The sequence below is a fragment of the Ovis canadensis genome, chromosome 3 (assembly GCF_042477335.2).
Source record: "Ovis canadensis isolate MfBH-ARS-UI-01 breed Bighorn chromosome 3, ARS-UI_OviCan_v2, whole genome shotgun sequence".
Taxonomy (NCBI): domain Eukaryota; kingdom Metazoa; phylum Chordata; class Mammalia; order Artiodactyla; family Bovidae; genus Ovis; species Ovis canadensis.
The window spans coordinates 224,851,522-224,871,022 of NC_091247.1; the positions used below are offsets into that span (position 1 = coordinate 224,851,522).

Genomic DNA, 19,501 nt, shown 5'->3' on the forward strand with positions numbered 1-19,501 from the left:
TCTGAACTGTGTTAATGCCAAGACCAGACAGGATGCCAAGGAAATAAAAAAAACATCATTCCTATGCAAGTTCCGTGGCTCACACAGCACACCCACCCACACCTCCATCCTGGTGGAGCAAAATGAGAAATGGACCACACTGCATTATAACAAAATTAATCTGCCATTTCTGGAGCCTCAAACTGATAAGCACACCAGAACTCATTTATAATTGCTTATTTCTACTTCACAACATCCCTTCCAGTGTTTCTGTTCTCTAAAACAAAGTCCATTAACACTGCATTATTTTTTAATAAGCTTTAAAATTCACGTTGATTGGAATTTTGTCCTCCTCTCAAGTAATCTGGCCATCCTCACACACAGCTGAGTTCCACACGCCAGGCTGAGCGGCTAGAACTGTCCTTGGTTGGGATCATTCCAGGGTCTGCTGCAAGGGCCCTGGGCCTGCGGGAGGCCTAGGTGGCTGGGCCAGTCTGAGGGCAGCCACCTCTGCAGCAGAACCAGAGCCAGCCCGAGGGCTGGAATGGGAGGAGAAAGAGACGCGTTTGCTTCAAACAAAAAAGGAAACAAGGTTAAAATGAAGTTTATTATTTTTTTGATTTTTTTTTTGTTTTTTAAATAAAACTGTTTGTGAAACAGCTATTTTATCCCCACAGCAGAGTGACCCCTGAAAGATGCACTAACCCCTTCTTAAGGCCTTAACAAGATTTTTTTTTGTACTTTTTTTCTTTTTTTAAAACTCAGATATTTAAAAATTATACAATTTACAAAACAAAACAAAACAACACAACATAGAGAATCATGTAGCGTGGGGCTGCTCAACTGACAGGCTCCCTTTTCCTTTATAAAAGTGAAAGCAAAAGAAGAAAGGGTGGAGTGGGTGCTCCTCGTCAGCTTACCCCACGTGACCACACCTGACACCATCCTTCCCTGTGTTCACTCCCATGGCGTAGGTTCGTCCCGTCCGCCCTGTGGGTCAGGGCACAACAGCTGCCTGGAATGTGCCCAGGGGCGGCCATCCCTTGATCCTGCCAGCCGAGCCGCTTTGTGGGACCCTCGGGGCTCTCACCGGCCAAGGACCCAGGACACAGTTGTGACCGTGGGGCCTCCGCCTTGGGGCATCCGCCAATGTCCCCTCCCCCGAAAAAAAATAAAAATTTAAAAAATAATAAATAAATAGTGTTTCTGGAAATGAAAAAGATTTATTTTTGTGTTTAAACATCATTCTCCCATTCTTGAAAACACGGACCATTCCCCACTTCCCTCCCCCTCGACCTTCCCACTTTTGAGACAAATTACTGACAAAGACATGGTTTGGTGTGGTTCATCTGTTTTTCTGACCCCAGGTCTAGAGTCTCTGAATTGTGTGAGCTGGGCCAAGGATCTAAGCCACCCCTGTCCTTGTGAGATCAGAGTTTGTTCGGTTCAATTTCACATTTAAATTTCACGTCATTGGAACAAATTTGGAGTTCTTTAACTAGATAATTTTAAAATAGAATCAAAAGGGATAGCGCACCTTTCATTTAAACAAAGTCTTTCCAGACTAAAAATAGATTTATATATATATATTTTTATCCCTCCCTTTTAATTCCCCCCACCCTTTCCCATCATCCCACCCCCTCCCCCCTCCCCCCACACTGTCACTATGGAGATTGTGTCCATGGAAACAGCCATTCCAACTTCTTGGGCCTCTCTTTCCTGTGGTGTCACCGGTTTGAGAGTGATGTAAGAATTTAGGAAGGAAGTGCTGGCGCGGGCAGGCACGCGGGGTGGGGCGGGGTGGGGTGTGGCTGCACAGGAGGACCGTTTCCATTCCATCACGAGTATCCACCGCCTTCTCATCTCCACAGTCTCACCTGCAAGACAAACAGACACTGGGTGCTGGGAACCTCTGCGCGGTGCTGTAGCCCACAGCCCCAGCTCTGTGGTGGCGCTGGGGTCGGGGGACCTGCAGGGTCTGGCAGCTGGCATGAGACACCCAGGGCCCATGGTAGAGCCGGCTGTGCGGCTCTGGGCCTGAAACAGGGTAAAGGCAGCAGTGGCCTGGCCGGCTGCACCGGGTATGGACTCGGAGTGCCCCTCCCCAGTGCGGGGAGGGAGCTCCCCTGACCCCCGCGGTGGGGCTGCCCGCAGTGGGGCAGCTCTTGGGGTGACCCTTGCTCAGGACGCTGCCCCCGGGGCCTGCAGTGGGACTCAGCACGTGGGGCCGGGGACCTGTCCTCACAGAGGTGGCTGAGCACCCAGCTGATGTGTAAGAACCAGCTCAGGACCACGCCCGGGTCACCTCCAGCCGTGGGCGGCTCCCACACCTAACAGAGAACACTCCTGGGAGCTCCAAGGGGAGGGCGGCTCTCAGGTCACCCTCTGGGGCTCCCCAGGCCCTGCCACTGGCGTCTGTCTCTCCTTCCAGCCCGGGCTCCAGGCTTAGGAAGACTCTCCTGGGGACCACCGAGGGTATGCGGGCTTGCACTGAGGGCATCCTCAGGATACTTCATGGGTCCTTAGATCTCAGAGACACAGCAGTTTCTGAGGAACTCAGTCCAGAAAAATTAAGCCAAAAGCCACGTGTGGTGACACCCCTGTGTGTGTGTGTGTGGGGAGGCTCACCTGGCTTCTTCCTCAAACCCTTTCCGGTGCTCTCCACCAACCAATAAACCTCAGGAAAACCCAGGCATCACCAGTCCCTTTTTCCACTTCTGTAAAACTTACTAATACACAAACTAGTTAAGGCTAGCCTGTGTATACAAGCTAAGAACAGACATTCCCGCCACCCTTGCCAGAAAGAGATTCCTAGCTGCTTGGCAGAGAACAGGAATAGACAGTGAGAGACTTGCAGGCAGCAGGACAGCGTCGCCGCCCTCAGGCAGAAGCAGACCCTGGGCCTCCGGCTTGCCAGGGCCGGGAGCTGAGCCGCCCTGCCACGGCCAGAGTGGCTTCCCCAGCGCCCCCTTGCCCAGCACAGACTCTCTCCACTCTGGTTTCCTGAGGCTGAGGCTGCCAGGAAAGGGGGAGAAGAAGTGGCCTTCTCTAGTGTCGCCCCAGGAACCAAAGGCCCTCTATCAAGGCGATGCCAGGGCAGGGCTGCCAGGACGCCTCAAACAAGGATCAAAGGGGTCAAATCTTGCTGGAGATGTGGGCCACCGGCGGGAACAGAGGACAAGAGCTGCACATCCCGCAAAGCTTGGCTCGTGGAGCGAGGGCCAGGGGTGGGGTCTGCCCTCTCCCCAGCACTTGGCACAGTCTCTGGCCTGCACCCCCCAGAATGCAGGTGGTCTCAGCACCAGGGTCTGCCTGGCTGGAGGGCTCCGCAGGCTGCTGGCCTGGTCTCCTTCCCTTGGTGCCAATGGGGAGCCTGGTGGTCCGTCCACACCCCCTGCCAGTGCCTGGCCTTCCGGCCTTTCTCGCAAGGACCTCCCCAGGGTCTGATACTTGACTGGCCCAAACACCTGGTACCCTGAATATAATGGGGCCCTAACTTCTCCGTTTTTCCTAAAAACTATTCTTTTAGTAGGAATAATGGGAAGAAAACTCTTGAAACATCTAGTAGGGGCCAGGCACTATGCCAGGAGCCCTACAGACACTTCTTCACTGGAACACTGCGAGGCCTGCCCCCTCACCCCATTATTTTGGAGACAAAGCCCGGAGGGAGGGGACCTGTGCAGCCCAAAGCCCTGGGCTGGTTAGACTTGGGACTGGGGCTCACGGCCAGAAAAGCTCTTCTGACTGGGCCCCTGGGACTCTGCCTCGGAGCCTCCATTGCTCAGGTCTGTCCAAAGGTGCCGGAGGTGGCTGAGAAGGCAGCACTGGGGCAGAGCTGTAGCCCGTGAGCAAGCGGGCGGCCCTCTGTGCTGAGGCCGCTCTCTTCTCTGTAGAAAGGTACCGGCATGTTCGGCTGTCGGCGAACAATTGGGCCTTTATCCCAGGCCAAAGCATTCCCATCAGCCTCTTCCTGCTGCCCTTCAGCTTCACCCTGGCCACCTGGACCTGGGTGGGCTCCCCCACCTGGCTGAGGCTGCCCTCGCCTTCGTAAGCTGAGACCCGAGCCTGCTGGGGAGCACATGAGAAGCCTGTGCCCGCCCGATGCCATCAGGTCAGTGCCCTCCTCCCTCGGCCACCCCGTGAGGACAGGAACCACCCTGCGTGCCCCGTTCCCCCCAAATCCTGGGTCAGTGCATGAAGAGGCCGAGACAGCCGCCCCTGTCCTCGTGGGAGGACAGTCTAGTGGAGACGTAGATGGTTCATGAACATACCAGCAACTCAAACCCGTGGTGACACCAGGGAGGTGGCAGAGTGGGGACAAGGGGACTGGGAAGGCTGCTCTGAGGACGTGCCCTGAAGCTGAGGCCCAGAGGGGAGCTGATCATGGGCACAGGAGCCCTGAGGGAGGCGGCGACCCCAGGGCCCTCGGAGGTGAGCTGAGGAGCTGCACTTGGCCCTACAGGTGGCAGGAACCTCAAGTCGAGGGGAGACAGGAGTTGGTGCAGAGTGGCAGTGTGGGGGGCCGTGGGGGGCCGTGGGGTGGGTGGGAAGGGGGACCCGGGACGTGACCACGGGCACTAACCTGGCACCCAGGACAAGGCAGAGCTGGATGGAGGTCACAGCTTCCTGCCCACTGGGTGGGCCAGGTGGGAATGGGGCTTCCCGTGTCTACTGCCGAGGAGAACGGGGGACGGGCGAGGAGCCTCGTCCACTAGCTGCCCCGAGCCGGGGAGAGGGTGGCACTGGCCGGCCAAGGCTCCCGCACCCGCAGACCCAGGAGGGGGCTGCCCACTGACCTTTCCTCCTGGGCACAGCTGGCCTGGCCAGGTACCTCACGTGGCAGTGAGAGATGAGAACTCATATCTCCGTGCCCTCAGCCCTGGGGTTTTCTGCCAGACAGGGCTGCGCCAGGCACAGTGGAGACATCTCTTAACTGCATCCTCACAAGGTTGGCCACTGATGGTCCTCTTTTCACAGGAGACGCTGAAGCACAGAGACACTAAGCGGGCTGACGCTGCCACACAGCACTCTCCATACCACAGGAATAATCACTGCCCCTTCCCCACCCTGTGATGGTGGATCTACGCCCCCAGCACAGACCCCATGGTGGATGCTCCGAGGGGAGGGGCTGCGTCTGTCCCTCATGCTGGGGCTTCCCACCACCTGCAGAGGGCGGCTGAACCCAGGGGAAGGGCCCTGCCTTGACAAGAACTTCCAGGGGCGAGCCAGCGCTCTGTCCCTCCCTTCCCTCCAAGAGGGAAAGGTCTGACCTCAACGGACTCGAAACAACCCCACACTGTGGGACAGGCCACTTAATCACTCAGCGCCTCGCTCCTTTGGTATAAGCGTGACAGTGGCACCAACTCTGTGAGGAACAAACATGAGGCTCGTCGTCCTATGAGAGCCAAGGGCTCTGGAGCTGGCAGAGCCCAAGAATGGGCAGAGAGGAAGGCGAGGATGAACAAAGTTAAAATTTCCAAGAGGAAACTGGGCCCAGACTTCCTATTTTTCTCAAACACAGGCTGGGATTCCAAGACAAGAACAAAAGGCCCCAAGTAACCCATGGTTCTCCTCCAACCGGCTCTTCCCAGACACTTCCGGGAACACTCCCCATGGCTCCAAGTAAGATTTTTGAGTGGGTAGCCATGCCCTCCTCCAGGGGGTCTTCCTGACCCAGGGATCGAACCCATGTCTCCTGTCTCCTGCGCTGCACTGAAGGTGGATTCTTTACCCGCTGAGCCCTAGGGAAGATTCGTAAAAAGGGGGAGGGAACATTCCAGAGACTCAGGCACACAGTGCTGCCCCAGAGAGCCAGGCCTTGCACACTGGTGTGTGGGTCACAGACCCTGGAGTAAACACAGATGCCCTTCCCTGAAGAGAAATAATCCCTTAATGAACATTTCTGAGACAACTGGCCGCCCACCCCATCCTGTAGAAGCAAGTGCCCCAGGTTAGTTACATTTTGCTGCTGCTTCTCATAATCTCTTTTGCTTTTCCCTCGGTGACGCAGTAAGGAGGCGGAGGACGTGGAAGGCGGGGTGGAGGTGGGCACTACGGGCCCACTGCTTCGAGAGACCCAAGTCATATAATCCTGCTCTCACAGGCACACGCTACCAGCCACGACCACGAACCCACAGACACACTCATGGAAAGCACAACTCAACTGAGATTTTTGAAAGAAAAATTAAATGTGGAGCCAAAGTCTACTAAATCTTTGAGGGGATTTTCCTTCCCTTTGTACTTCTATGAAAGGAATCTTTCATAGCACCGGGAGGCAGGGGAAGATTTCACATAGCAAAACTTGGGGAATTTTTTGTTTTTCAAAGAACTCACTCAAAGGTTTAGAGCTGTGGTGGTGGTGTAGTCGCTAAGTTGTGACTCTTTGTGACCCCATGGACTGTATGTAGCCCACCAGGCTCCTCTGTCCACGGGATTTCCCAGGCAAGAATACTGGAGTGGGCTGCCATTTCCTTCTCCAGGGGATCTTCCCGATTCAGGGATGGAACCTGCATTTCGTACACTGCAGGCAGATTCCTTCTGGCTGAGCCACCAGGGAAGCCCAAGCTTTAGAGACATCAAGCAAACTAAAAAGAAAAGATCTCTGGTGAGAAGCCTTTCTGAGACGGGGAAAGAGCGAGGGCTGCAGGCGAAAGCACCCCCACCTTAGAGGCTCTGTCCCAGAAGCCAGCTGCCCCCAGGAGCCCCACCCAAGGCCTGCCTTCAGGAACAGCCCCCCAGTCCCTATTGGACGACGGAACCATTTTAAAGCCCCACAGTATCTTTCTACACGTATTCTGGGGGGCGAAGCAACAGAGAAGTGCTTTGTCCGCCGGGTGCTGGCCTCATGCAGTTAGATACCCGGGTGCCACCTGGCCTGGGCGAGCAGCAGGCAGAGGCCACGGCACCCCCTCGCAGCCCGCAGGGGCGGCGGCCCCGACTCACCTGTGCTTGCTGTACTTTCCATTCCCACGAGCACACTGCCCCCCTCACCCCCGCTCCGACTGCTCTGTGCTGAGGCTGCCTTTCGCTGTCTTGTTCTGCAAGGGGGGGACAGGGCATGGGAGGGGAGGCTGACGCCGACAAAGCCAAGGAGATGAGACAGGAGGGACAGAGAACGAGCGTGTGGGTCAGGGCGGGCGGAGGTGAGGCGAGGAACGCACATGGAAAAGGAAAGAAAAAGCAGAGAGTCAGTACTGAATGACATACAGGAGATACTCAAGACAGGGTTTGCTGAGGCAAAATGTGACCCTTCAAAAATGGAAGTTTAAAAAAATAAAATACAAATGAAGTAAAAAATAAAGAGAAAATTTTAAGATCCAAGGATCCATCTCGGGAAATAATTTTTAAAGAAAAGCATCAGTAAGCATCCTTCAGAAGCAATCTGAGGGCAGACCATCAAGATGACCTCTTTCTAGTGCCTTCTGGCCCCACTGAGTGGAGACTGGAGACTGCGCACGAGTGGCCACCAGGGGTCAGTGTGGCCTCAGCCGGAGGAGCGCCGCCGCAGGAGCGCCAGGTGGAGGCCTCCACCCGCCTGGCCCTTGGTGGGGGGGGCCCCCTTCTCCACACCCTCCCCTCCCCACACCCGTGAGTGGTGTCTTGGAAACAGGCCATTCACACACTCCGCCCGCATCTTCCTTCCCTTCCTAAATTTGAGAGGCGACCAAGAGACCAACTCGTGAACCGAATGCAGACACCATGGGCTGCGCCTGCGGGAGCAGAACCTGACGGGGACGGCATTTCCCCGAGAGCTGGGCGTCAGCTCTCGCTAGTTGGGGAGGACGCCTCTGCTCTGGGTCCAGGCCTAGAGCCAACCTCACCCCACGCCAGTCTGTGGTCTGGGGTTCCACTAAACTAAGGCGGAAACCAGGAGTTTCGTGCATTTCTCTTAACAGACAAACACCTTCTCCCCAGCTCCGCCGACCCCACATCACAGGGCTCCCTCCCGTTTGCCCCTCCGCCCACCAAGCCCTGGCCTGAGACGGACTATCAGGTCTCCAGGTCTTTCAGGAGGAGCCCCCGGCCCCCTCGTCCTGCGGGCAGCCCTGGCTCTGCAGGCTGACTCACCTTGTGCTTGGGGCACCTCACCGAGAAGTTCTCCTCGTGGAGCAAACAATCTGCAAAACAGAGGGGACAGTCAGGAGGAGCCTGGCGCGGGGCACAGCCCGCGGGGCGCGGGATGGGGATCACACACGGAGACAGAGGATCTCGCACTGTGATTCTAATAGGAGAGCATGAGAGACACCCCCAAATAACCTATGGCACCTCAACATGGTGGACTATCAGCCGGTTAGGCAAGGTTTCAGAACAGGTAACAGCATGGGGAAGCACGATGCAGACTGCTCGGATGCACGCACGTGCAAGCACAATCCCATTCGTCACGCTGCTTACATGCATAAAGGACAAAGGAAATCTACCAAAATCTACCTGATCTACCAAAATTCAGTTCTGTTCAGTCGCTTAGTCGTGTCCAACTCTTTGCGACCCCATGAATCGCAGCACGCCAGGCCTCCCTGTCCATCACCAACTCCCGGAGTTCACTCAGACTCACGTCCATCGAGTCAGTGATGCCATCCAGCCATCTCATCCTCTGTTGTCCCCTTCTCCTCCTGCCCTCAATCCCTCCCAGCATCAGTCTTTTCCAAGGAGTCAACTCTTCACATGAGGTGGCCAAAGTACTGGAGTTTCAGCTTTAGCATCATTCCTTCCAAAGAAATCCCAGAGCTGATCTCCTTCAGAATGGACTGGTTGGATCTCCTTGCAGTCCAAGGGACTCTCAAGAGTCCTCCAAGACCACAGTCCAAAAGCATCAATTCTTCGGCGCTCAGCTTTCGTCACAGTCCAACTCTCACATCCATACATGACTACTGGAAAAACCACAGCCTTGACTAGATGGACCTTAGTCAGCAAAGTTTAGGTGACACTAATTTTATTTTTTCTGTATTCCCATGATCATATCCTGTTGTTTTAACAATCTCCAGTAAATGTTCTTTTTAGAATTTCTTATCCTAGGTTAAGCCCACTCCACAGGCCCACGCCAAGGCTTCCTTGTGAAAATACTGAATCTGTAGGCCTCTTTTCTCCTGTCGAGTCACAGGTCAGAGGCAGAAAGGAGGCCAGGCCCAGCCCTGCTGCCGCCCTCTCCCCCCAACCATGGAGATGCTGGAGAAGCTCTGCAAGCCACGCTAAGGGCTTCAGGGGAAAGTGAAACCCCATGAGGGGCTGTGAATCCTCAGCCCCCGAGCCAGACGTGGTGGCAGGAGGTTAATACTGGCCACACGTTCTCAGAGAGCTCCCGGGCACCACGGCAGGGGGCGGCGTGGTACTTAGCCTTGTTAAATTCACAATTTAACTCAGCTTTAAAGCAAGGTCCAGATGAGTGGCCTGTGTAGCCACAGATTTCAAGTGAAATAATAATAAGCAAGGGGATACACAAATGGAAATTTCTGAGGCCCTCTACATTTTATATAGACCAACAGAGACCCTCTCACAATTTGGCTGAGCCACCTCCCCTCTGGAGTCCCAGAACCCTAGGACTGGGCAGGTTTAGTCCTCTCAGCCCTAGGCAAGCCTGAGGGCTTGGGAAACAGCAAGTCCTGCTCATCTGTGCCTCACTCCATACCCCCAAGCAAACAGCACAGCAGTAAATGAAATGTCCTAATTTACAACCCACAGGTATATGGTGTGACCTAGGCTCTTGCTGCTCCAGTTGGCCAGAGAGCTCCCGGACAGCAGGGATGGACAGCTGGAGCTGAAGGCGGCGCCCTTGCCTCACCTGGGCAGCGGCCACAGCATGCCAGCAGAGATGGCGCAGGCCATGCGGGGTGCGGCCACCCTCCCACCCCAGGGGTTTACAGCAATGAAGAGGGGGGGTGTGAGTTGGGAAAGATACCATCAGGAAGGCAGAGGTCTGAGAGGGCCCTCACACAGCCATGAAACAGGGACCAGCAGCAATGAACCATTAGTGAAATGTGCTTCTAGTTAGGAAACATGTTCCCTCAAAGTTAAAAAGCAGAAAAGAAATAAAACAATAGAAGTGCATGCTAAAGGCAACTTGGAACTAGTGCCTGGTACTTCTGGAAACGGAGTGTCCTGAACCAATCTATGAAACCTTCTCACAAGGCCTCCCATGCGGGCAAAGGCGCTCTGCAATCTGGTGAGGTCACAGGCCCGCAGGACATGCACTTCCCCTTCCTGGCAGGATGAGAAGCCCAGCTGCAGAGCGCAGACACCTGCAGGGGCCGGGGAGCCTCTTCTAGACTGCCTCCCGCCGGCCTCCGCCAGGGCAGAGTAAGGAGGGGCGAGCGGCTCGCAGCAGGCGCCAGTGGCTCACTGGCTTCCATGAGCCCCTGGCCTACCCAGTGCAGAGGGCCTGGTCAGCACTTTCCCACAGTGAAGTCAGATCACCACACAGGCCAGCAGAGACTCACCAGGCTGCCGAGTCGGCAGGGCGGCTTCCAGACATGGATGCCAACGCCCCAGGCCAGCGCTCCGCTTTGAGTCCTCTCTAGGTATAGGGGCGGAGGACTCTGCTGAGCTCCTCGCCACAAACTATGTGGAGCCTCAGATACCCATGCGCACCCACACACGCTCCAGCTAGGGTGGTGAGCCCAAGGAGGAAGCAAGTGGAAGGGTGTCTTGGGTCCTTGGGGTCTGCCGAGCCCCAGCAGCCTCCAGCTCAGCTACGGCCTCTCAGGGCTACACTGCGTGCTCTGACTGGCAAAACCAGGCTGGAACTGGGGGGTCCGCCAGCCTCACCCTGCCTCACCGAGCAGCAGTCTCCTGGGGCCAGAGGAAGGGGGAAGAGGACAGAGGAAGGCCTTGAACTGGCTTCTGTGATGCAGACAGCTCCTCTCCAGGGAGTGGCCAGACCACCGGTCGTTTCACAGAGCCCATCAGGGGCTCTAAACCTGCTGCCAAGATCAAAGCTGGCAGAGAGAGCAGCTTTAAGATGCTGTAGGAAGTGGGGCTGCAGGTGAAATTCCCAGCTGTGCTTCCTCACAAAGCCCCTCTAGGCAAGATTCCTGAGGCACAGTGGGATCACTGCCGAGCCGCCGCAGGCCTTCTGTCTCTGGCCTCTGTGTCGTGGCTCGCTGCGTTAAATACGTTCCATCTTTTTCTGTTTCAACTGGTGCTCATGCTCTTATTACTGCCTCTTCCTCTGGGAGATAAGTCTCATGTCTGTGACGTAACGAGCAGCACAACAGAGCGAACCACGACGGCACAAGTGTGTGACCGCAGTTAGCCAGAGCCACAGAGCCTCAGGTTTCCATGGAGACGCGCCCAGAGGTAAAAGTTTTCCCTTCACTACCTACGGCTCTCTAAGGTTTGGGCAGCTGGCAAGAAGGCAGAGATGAAAATGCTAAACTGTTCTTTAGTCTGCACAGAGATGGGGGACTTGACTAGAGGACTTATTTTTATTATAATTAGAAAGAAAAGAAATCAATGAAGGCTTTTCCAGACAAAAAGAGTCCCCACTTACAGAATTCCTGGGAAGACTGTGAATAAATCCAGGCATTAGTCCGCAGAGTGACACGGGCTCTGAGTTACTGTGACTCAGGTCATCAGACAGACCAACACATGCCCCAGACACAGTCACCCGGTGAAACTGCTGCTCTGGGGCCAGCCCCGCGTGGAGGAGCAGAGTGTGCAGCGGCTGGGGCAGCAAAACCAGAGGGCCAGGGCCCCGACCCGGACAGCCCCTCTCTGCCTGGACACTCGGCCACCAACTTCTGCCAAACAGAGATGTTACCAACTTACCTGGCAGGCCACACCAGACAGGCTCAAAGACAGTGACGAGGAAGTCATTGACTTCCTAACTCTCAGCTGGCGAAGTCAGTCCTGCCTCCTCCATCAGAGGGAGGAGAGCCCAGGGCCCTCCCCAAAGAACCCCCACCGCCCCTCTTGACCAAGGTGGCTGGGCCTGTGCTGCCAGCCACCAAGGGAAGTAAGAAAATAAAACCTCAGTCTCTCCCTTCCACTAGCTATCTTCCAAGCACTCACACATGGCCTGTGGCTGCTGCATTGGACAGCAGGTCCAGAACATTCCCCCACTGCAGCAAGTTTATCGCGTAGCACTGCTCAATCCCTGGAGGCGCTGCCTGGAGGCAGGTGCTGGGAGCCTCCTGCAGGGGCAAGGCGGCCTGCCTGCGGCCCACCTGGTGCTCCTGGGCAGAGCCCTGTGCAGGAGACTGCCACTCACTGGCCACTAATGGGAGAGGTAATTCTTGCTGTATCTCCTCCATAAAACTTACAAACCACTGCCAAACACCCGAGACTTAAAAATCTTCATTTAAAGACCATGAAGCTTAAATTAGAAAAAGAAACAAAACATTCTGACAGAACCCTGACTGCATCATGAAAATGAGAAAAGTCAGTGGTTGGCCCCGAGAGAGAAGGATTTAGTGGCTGTTCTACAGAACAGCCCAGACCATGGTCCAGGTGAATTACAGCTCAGATTCAACCTGGAAACACGCAGAGGAGGACAGAGGACGGAAGGGACAGACCGGAACCCAAACTCCCTGAGCTGACATTTCAAGGCTCTCTTCTCATGCCCACTTTCCCCTCCGGCCACATGGGGCCCTGGTGGGCCACATGGAGCCCTGGCCACCAGCTGCCCTTCAGCATGTGCAAACACACTTTTACCAGAATCTAACTTCAGCATAGAGTTAGAGCATTATCTTTCTCTATCTTTCTTGTTTTTTGGCTGTGCCGTGTGGCTCGTGGGGTCTTAGCTCCCAACCAGGGACTGAACCTGGGCGCCCGGCAGTGAAAACCCAGAACTCCTGGACTGCCAGGGAATTCCCAGAATTCCCTTTCTTATTCTTTTCAGCTACAGCCCCTACAGAAACCTGGAAAGAGAAAAGGGAGGGGGAAAGGAGGGACAGTGAGAGGCAGGGGGGTGCGCTTCAGCAAGTGTAGGTGAGCGGGGTGAAGGGTAGTCCAGAGGAACTTGGGCTCCTCCTTGCTTGCCAGATTCGACTCCACGTGCTCTGTGCTCTGCACGGCTGTCACCTGCTCAGCCCCCAGGCTCCGTCAGCACTCTCATCTGTCTGCCCCTCTTCTCTTCCTCCATCCTGACTGCCAGCATTATGAGCGACCTGCTAGGTGAAGGTGTCAGACCCATCTAACACTCAAAAAGTAACTGGTGAAGACAGTCAACAAAGAGCTATGAGTCAGGAGAAAGAAAGAGGATTCTCCCAGGCACTGAAGCTCTGAGTCAGACTCGAGTCTCCTGCACTGCTCACCGGATGGCATTTTTCAGACAGAAGGGATCCCTCTTTCAACAGTTGTCACACTGCGAAACACCACTCTGATTACCTCCAGAGAATTGGGGAAATGTCTGACAAAACCCAACACCAGTTCATGATAAAAACACACATCAAACTAGTAACAGAAGGGAACCTCCTCAACTATATCAAGAACGCCTATGAAAATCCCACAGCTATCATCATAAGGGGTCAGAAACAAGGCAAGCGTACCAGTTCTTGTCACTTCTATCCAACGTTATGTGGAAGATCCAGCCAGAGAACTAAGGCATCTATCTGACTGGAAAAGAAGTAAAGTGACCTATTTGCAGGTGAGGAATCTCGTCTATAGAAATCCACTAAACCACTATTAGGACTAATCAATGAGTTGAGCAGAGTTCCAAGATCCATGATCAATACATATACCTCAATCAATTATACTTCTATACACTCACAGTGAACAACCTGAAAACTGACTTAAAAAACAATTTTATTTATAATTGTACTAAAAATAATAAAAATGCTTAGGAATAAATTTAACAAAGGAAGCGCAAAACGTCTACCCTGAAAATTACAAAACAGTATTGAAAGAAATCAAAGGCTGAAGTAAATGGAAAGACAGATGCCTCATGATCATGGATTGGAGGATACATTGTTACCAAGATGGCAGCACTCCCTAATTGATTTTCAGCATCAGTGTAATCACCATCCAAGTTTCAATGGCTGTTCCCCCTCTCACCCACAGGAATGGACCAGCTGATCCTAAAATTCATGGTAGAACAGCAAAAGATCCAGAAGAGCCAAAACAATCTTGGAAAAAAGGAACAAAGCTGGAGGACTGACACTTTTCACTTTCAAAGTCTACTACAAAGCTACCACAGTCAAGACAGTGTGGTGCTGCAGAGTCCAGAAATAAGCCTAGACATCCACAGGCAACTGGTTTTCCACAAAGGTGACAAGGTCAGTGAATGAGCAAAGAGTAGCCTTTTCCACAAATGGTGCTGGGACAACTGGGATCCACGTGGAAAGAAAGGAATCAACTGGACACCATATACAAAAAATAGCCAAAACAGATCGAAGACTCGAGTAAGGGCTAAGACTAAAACATAGATATAAATCTTTGTGATTTTGGATTATACAATAGTTCTCAAATGTAAGAAAAGCAACAAACAGCATAAGCAGGAAAAGAAAAATAAACTGGATTTGCTTAGCGTCATTAGCCACCAGGGATGTGCAAAGCCAAATCACAAAATGAGATACCACTTCATGCCCGTGGGGATGGCCACGGTGAAGAAGACAGATAAAAACAGGTGCTGGTGATGGAGAAACCGGAACCCTCACACACTGCTGGAGGGATGTAAAATGACTCAGCCACTTTAAAGAATGGTCTGATCATTCCTCAAATGGTTAAACAGAGTTACCATGTGACCCAAGAATTCGACCCCTAGGTTTATGCCCAAGAGAAATGAAAACACTAGGTATACACAAAGACTTGTCTATGAATGTTCACAGCACCACTATTCATAATCATAAAAAAGTGGAAAACCTAAATGTGCATCAATGGAATGATAAATAAAATATGGTGCATCCTTACAATAAAATACTGTTTGAAAATAAAATGAAGTACCAACACATGCTGTGCTGTGGATAACTGTGAGAATCAAGAAGCAAAGTCACATAGAAGCCCGTCATGAAGACCGCATGTTGTGTGATTCCAACACACATGATTCTGTACATGAAACGTCCAGAGCAGACAGACCCACGGAGACAGAAAGCGACTCATGGCTGCCAGTGGGCAGAGGGCGAGAGACCGCCAATGGGCAGGAGTTTCAGAGGTGATGAAAGTGCTCTAAAGTTAACTGCAATTTGCGCCTGCACCACGATGTGAATGTGATGGTAAAAATCACTGAATTGTACACTTAAGTAGTTGAATCTTCTACGAATTATAAAACTTATTAAAAAAATCACCCCATTTAATTCATTTTTAGTACCTTCTCTGCATTCCTTCAGAATTTACAAATAGAACAGGGTTAGATGAGACAAAACAAGCAATAAAGAAGACAGAGAATCACAGTGCATGTCCTACCCTTCAGATGTTCTGAACAAGGGCCCGTGGTCCCATCTTACCTGCGTCAATGGCACACGGGTAATGGTATCGGAAGGAGCAGCCTTTGTTGTAGCAGCCCAAGGTGGCACCTGCCTCCTGGCAGTGGGAACATTTCTGCAAGGGAGGAAGAAGTCAGGCGTGTCAGCATCCCAGACACCCTCTCCTCCAGGCCTGCCCCAGACCCCGCCGGTCAGACCTCAGCGTGTGTCTCTGCGGTTACTGGAGTCTGGCGGCAGGACGGGCTGTCAATTTCTAACCGCCACTCACTGACCACATCGTGGACGCCATCCAGCAGCAGCGTTTCAGGCCAGGCCTCCCAACGTCCACAAATAAAGCAAACAGAACAACACACAGGCCCCCAGCCCTGCCTCTGGCGCTCCCGCTGCCCGCCCGCCCGTGAGCGCCTCCCCTCCATCCTCACCGCTTCGGTGAGCTGCTTACAGATTCTGCCTGTCTATTTCTGCTGTGGAAGTCTGGGGTAGGAGGAGAGGGTGAGATAGTAGAGTTATATATATAAGTCTTTTAGAATTAAAAGTGGAATTTGGTTTCCAGTTCCTATTTTTGTAAGAATTTATTTTTATTCTGCTTATCCCAAATGCCCAATACAAGTATATTTCTCTTTTCAGAAAATGCGGGCTCCTGTGTGCACACGGTATTTTTACACCCAAATCCTATTTTAAAGGCACTAGGAAACCTGCCATGAATTTCTGGCTGAGACGTGATCCTGTAATTGAGACGTTCCTCCTCCTATGCTCAGGTTTTCATAAAGTGGGGCACACCTCTAGCGTGTGATGCGGCTGCCCGTGCGTGCTCGTCCTGTGTCAACAAGAATCACATTTGTGTAATGAGCCCCATTGGCCCCACTGAGCAAAGGTGCAGACTCTTCCGGTAGGTGAGGCCACATAGATGAGGCTACCTGAACGAGGTGGACACTTGTTCTTAAATCTAGGAAAAATAAAAGTGCTCCATAAGCAGTTACACTTGTGGAAAATGCCCCCCACCCAACACACACCGCACCCCTCCAGGGACAAAGAAAACCAAAGGGCGCCCTTCGGTCTTTGCTCTGTTGCCTGGGATGGCAGCCCATCAAGGTCCATGTGGCTCACAGGCCTGCAGCAGTCAGAACGCCTCACAGAGCGGGGCTCGTGAAGCCCGCCTGGACGGAGCCATGGTGTGGACACCCCTAACCCACAGCGGCAGCAGGAGGGTGACAGTGAGCTGGATCGAGCGCCCCTGATGCTGACGCTGACGGAGAACTACACGGATGCAGCCACAGCGCGGCCCCAAGTCGCCCTGCACCGCGGCGGGCATCGCTGGACGTGCCCCGTCTGGTCATAGCCAGCCTGTGATAGCCCTGCTCTCAGACGAGGTGCCTGGAGCCTGAGAAGGGGAGAAACCCGCGCCCGGTCAGAGCCGGTCCTGGCTGACCACACCTGGCCTCCTCCAGAGGCCACCGGGGCAGACACAGCGTGCTGAAAGAGCCCTGGCAGAGCGACATCCTTCTGGGCATGGATAACCACGTGCCCTCACACCCTTGCCAAGAAATAAGACTTCCTGGCCCAGGGTAAACCAAGGGCGGTTGGCAGCGTCGCAGGCAGCCCTTGTCAGTGCCACAGGGTCCCTTCAGAACCAAGGTCTCAATCATCAGCCGGAGAGAAGGAATGTGGCTAACTCCTCCACGGCCACCCGCAGCCCTTTCTGCCATACCCCTTCTCCTAAAGGAGCCCTGAACGGTCAGCCACCCAGGGGGCTCACACTCCGGGCCCTCCTTGCCCTGGTGGCCACTGAGGAATGGGTGTGTTAAACACTCTGGTAGTGAAGTCTGAAAAGAACAGAACTTCTGAGAAAGTTTAGGCCTCTACCAAGGGACAGGAAGCAGGACAGTCAGTCGCCTTCTCACTCGGCCTCTGTGAGGAGGGGATGGTGAGATCCGTCACAACCATCTCGTCACCACAAGGAGACAGCGCCCAACGTGCTGAGCACTGCAGCGTGACGGCGGACAGAGTCTGGATTTCTGGGACACAATTGAGCACCAGGACCACTTTGTGTCTAGACCTGTTGATTAACACACACACACACTCTCTCTCTCTCTCTCACACACACACTCTCACACTCACACTCTCTCATTCTCTCACACACTCACACACACACTCTCACTCTCTCACACACTCTCACACACACACACACTCTCTCACACACACACACTCTCACACACACACTCACTCTTTCTCACACACACTCACACACTCACACTCACACACACTCTCACACTCTCTCACACTCTCTCTCACACACTCCACACACACACTCATACAGTCACACACTCACACACACACACTCACACATACACTCACATACTCACACTCTCACACTCACACTCACACACACACTCTCACACACACACTCCTTCACACACACACTCTCTCACACACACACTTTCTCTCTCACACTCTCACACACTCTCTCTCCCTCACTCTCACACACTCTCTCTCTCTCTCACACACACACTCTCTCTCTCTCTTTAGTTTAACTCTGTACCTGCAGTCCAAATATCCTGACAAGCAGGAAGGGACCCAGTACTCGAGGCCCTGCTGTATTTGGCTGCAGGTGTGGACTCTGGAATCCAAGTCACTCCTTGGTTAAGTGACTCCACTGCTGCCCATCTTTGTGCTGTTCTCGGTCAAAGTTCTAACCTTCGTCTCTTCAGCCTGCAGGTGTGGACCTGCTGGTATGAGCTACCTCACAGAGATGGTGGGAGGGTTGAATGTGTTAATCCAGGCTTTTAACAGTGGCTGGGTCAAAAGTGGTCAGCAAACCTGACCCAAGACACCCATGTGCCAGACACAGGCCGACAATGAGCCACCAGCGGAGCAGCCTTGTCATCCCCTTGGGTCTGAACACTGTCCATTTCCTTCCCACCTCAACACACGCCCCTGTGTCCCTGGCAGGGCTTCACAAAATTTCTTGCCCAGAACCAGCCCACAGGCCCCATTTTTCTCATTTAAAAAAAAAAAAAAAAGCAAATTCCCTCACCAGGAAATGACATCAGTAAAATGATGCTTCTTCTAATTAAAAAACAAACAAACAAAAAAACACACAAACATGCAATTAATTTACTATTACTTCCAGAGAAGAAAGACCCTGCAGGGCCTATTCGGGCCTTAGAGAAAGGACTTAATAGCGTTTAGTTCAGGGCTTCTCAAAGTGTGGTCCCTGGACCAGCAGCGTTGGCATCACCTGGAAACGTGTTAAAAACGCAGATTTGGGGATTCTGGGCAGATTGTAGCATAGGGAGCACTGGGAACCTGTCTCCACGTTCAGACAGTAACTGCACTGGTAGAATCTACCTGATATAACTGCTCCGGAGCCCTGGAGTCTGCTGAAGGCCTGCAAATTCCCAGGTAGACGTGGATGGAAAATGGCAGTTGATTCTGTCCATCTCCCACTCCCAGCCAAGTGCAGGCAACCTAACTTTTTTTTTTATAAGTTCAGTTCAGTCGCTCAGTCATGTCCGACTCTTTGTGACCCCATGAATCACAGCACACCAGGCCTCCCTGTCCATCACCAACTCCAGGAGTTCACTCAGACTCGCGTCCATCAAGTCAGTGATGCCATCCAGCCATCTCATCCTCGGTCGTCCCCTTCTCCTCCTGCCCCCAATCCCTCCCAGCATCAGAGTCTTTTCCAATGAGTCAACTCTTCACATGAGGTGGCCAAAGTACTGGAGTTTCAGCTTTAGCATCATTTCTTCCAAAGAAATCCCAGGGCTGATCTTCAGAATGGATTGGTTGGATCTCCTTGCAGTCCAAGGGATTCTTAAGAGTCTTCTCCAACACCACAGTTTTGTAAGTTAAGGAACTACAAAAAGAACAAACTAAACCTAAAGCTAGAGGAAGGAAGGAGATAATAAGGATTGAAACAAAGATAAATGAAACAGAGAAGAACAGACTACGAACAGAGAAAAACCAAACTGAGGATGTCACTATTGATTCTACAGAAATAAAAAGGATTAAAGAGAGTACTGTGAGCAACTGTACACCAGTAAGCTGGACAATCTGCATGAAATGGACAAATTTCCAGAAACACAAAATCTACCAAGGTTAAATCACAAAAACTCCCAAAAAAGAAACGCCCTGGATCTGATGATGGCTTCATTGGTAAATTTCAC

General features: G+C 52.9%; 1 protein-coding gene across 2 annotated transcripts in view; it reads right to left on the reverse strand.

The window, feature by feature from the left end:
* Positions 1-567: 567 nt before the first annotated feature.
* TCF20 (transcription factor 20) overlaps positions 568-19,501 on the reverse strand; it is a 95,135-nt gene continuing 76,201 nt past the window's right edge. Inside the window, exons 3-6 of one of the 2 annotated variants that reach the window (XM_069586154.2) lie at positions 15,354-15,447; positions 8,047-8,096; positions 6,922-7,049; positions 568-1,856 (exon numbers count right to left, since the gene is read on the reverse strand). In XM_069586154.2, coding sequence (XP_069442255.1) covers positions 6,966-7,049; positions 8,047-8,096; positions 15,354-15,447 — 228 coding nt within the window. In that variant the 3' untranslated portion in view covers positions 568-1,856; positions 6,922-6,965. The remainder of the gene's footprint in view (positions 1,857-6,921; positions 7,050-8,046; positions 8,097-15,353; positions 15,448-19,501) is intronic. The other variant, XM_069586153.2, reaches the window with a different exon arrangement.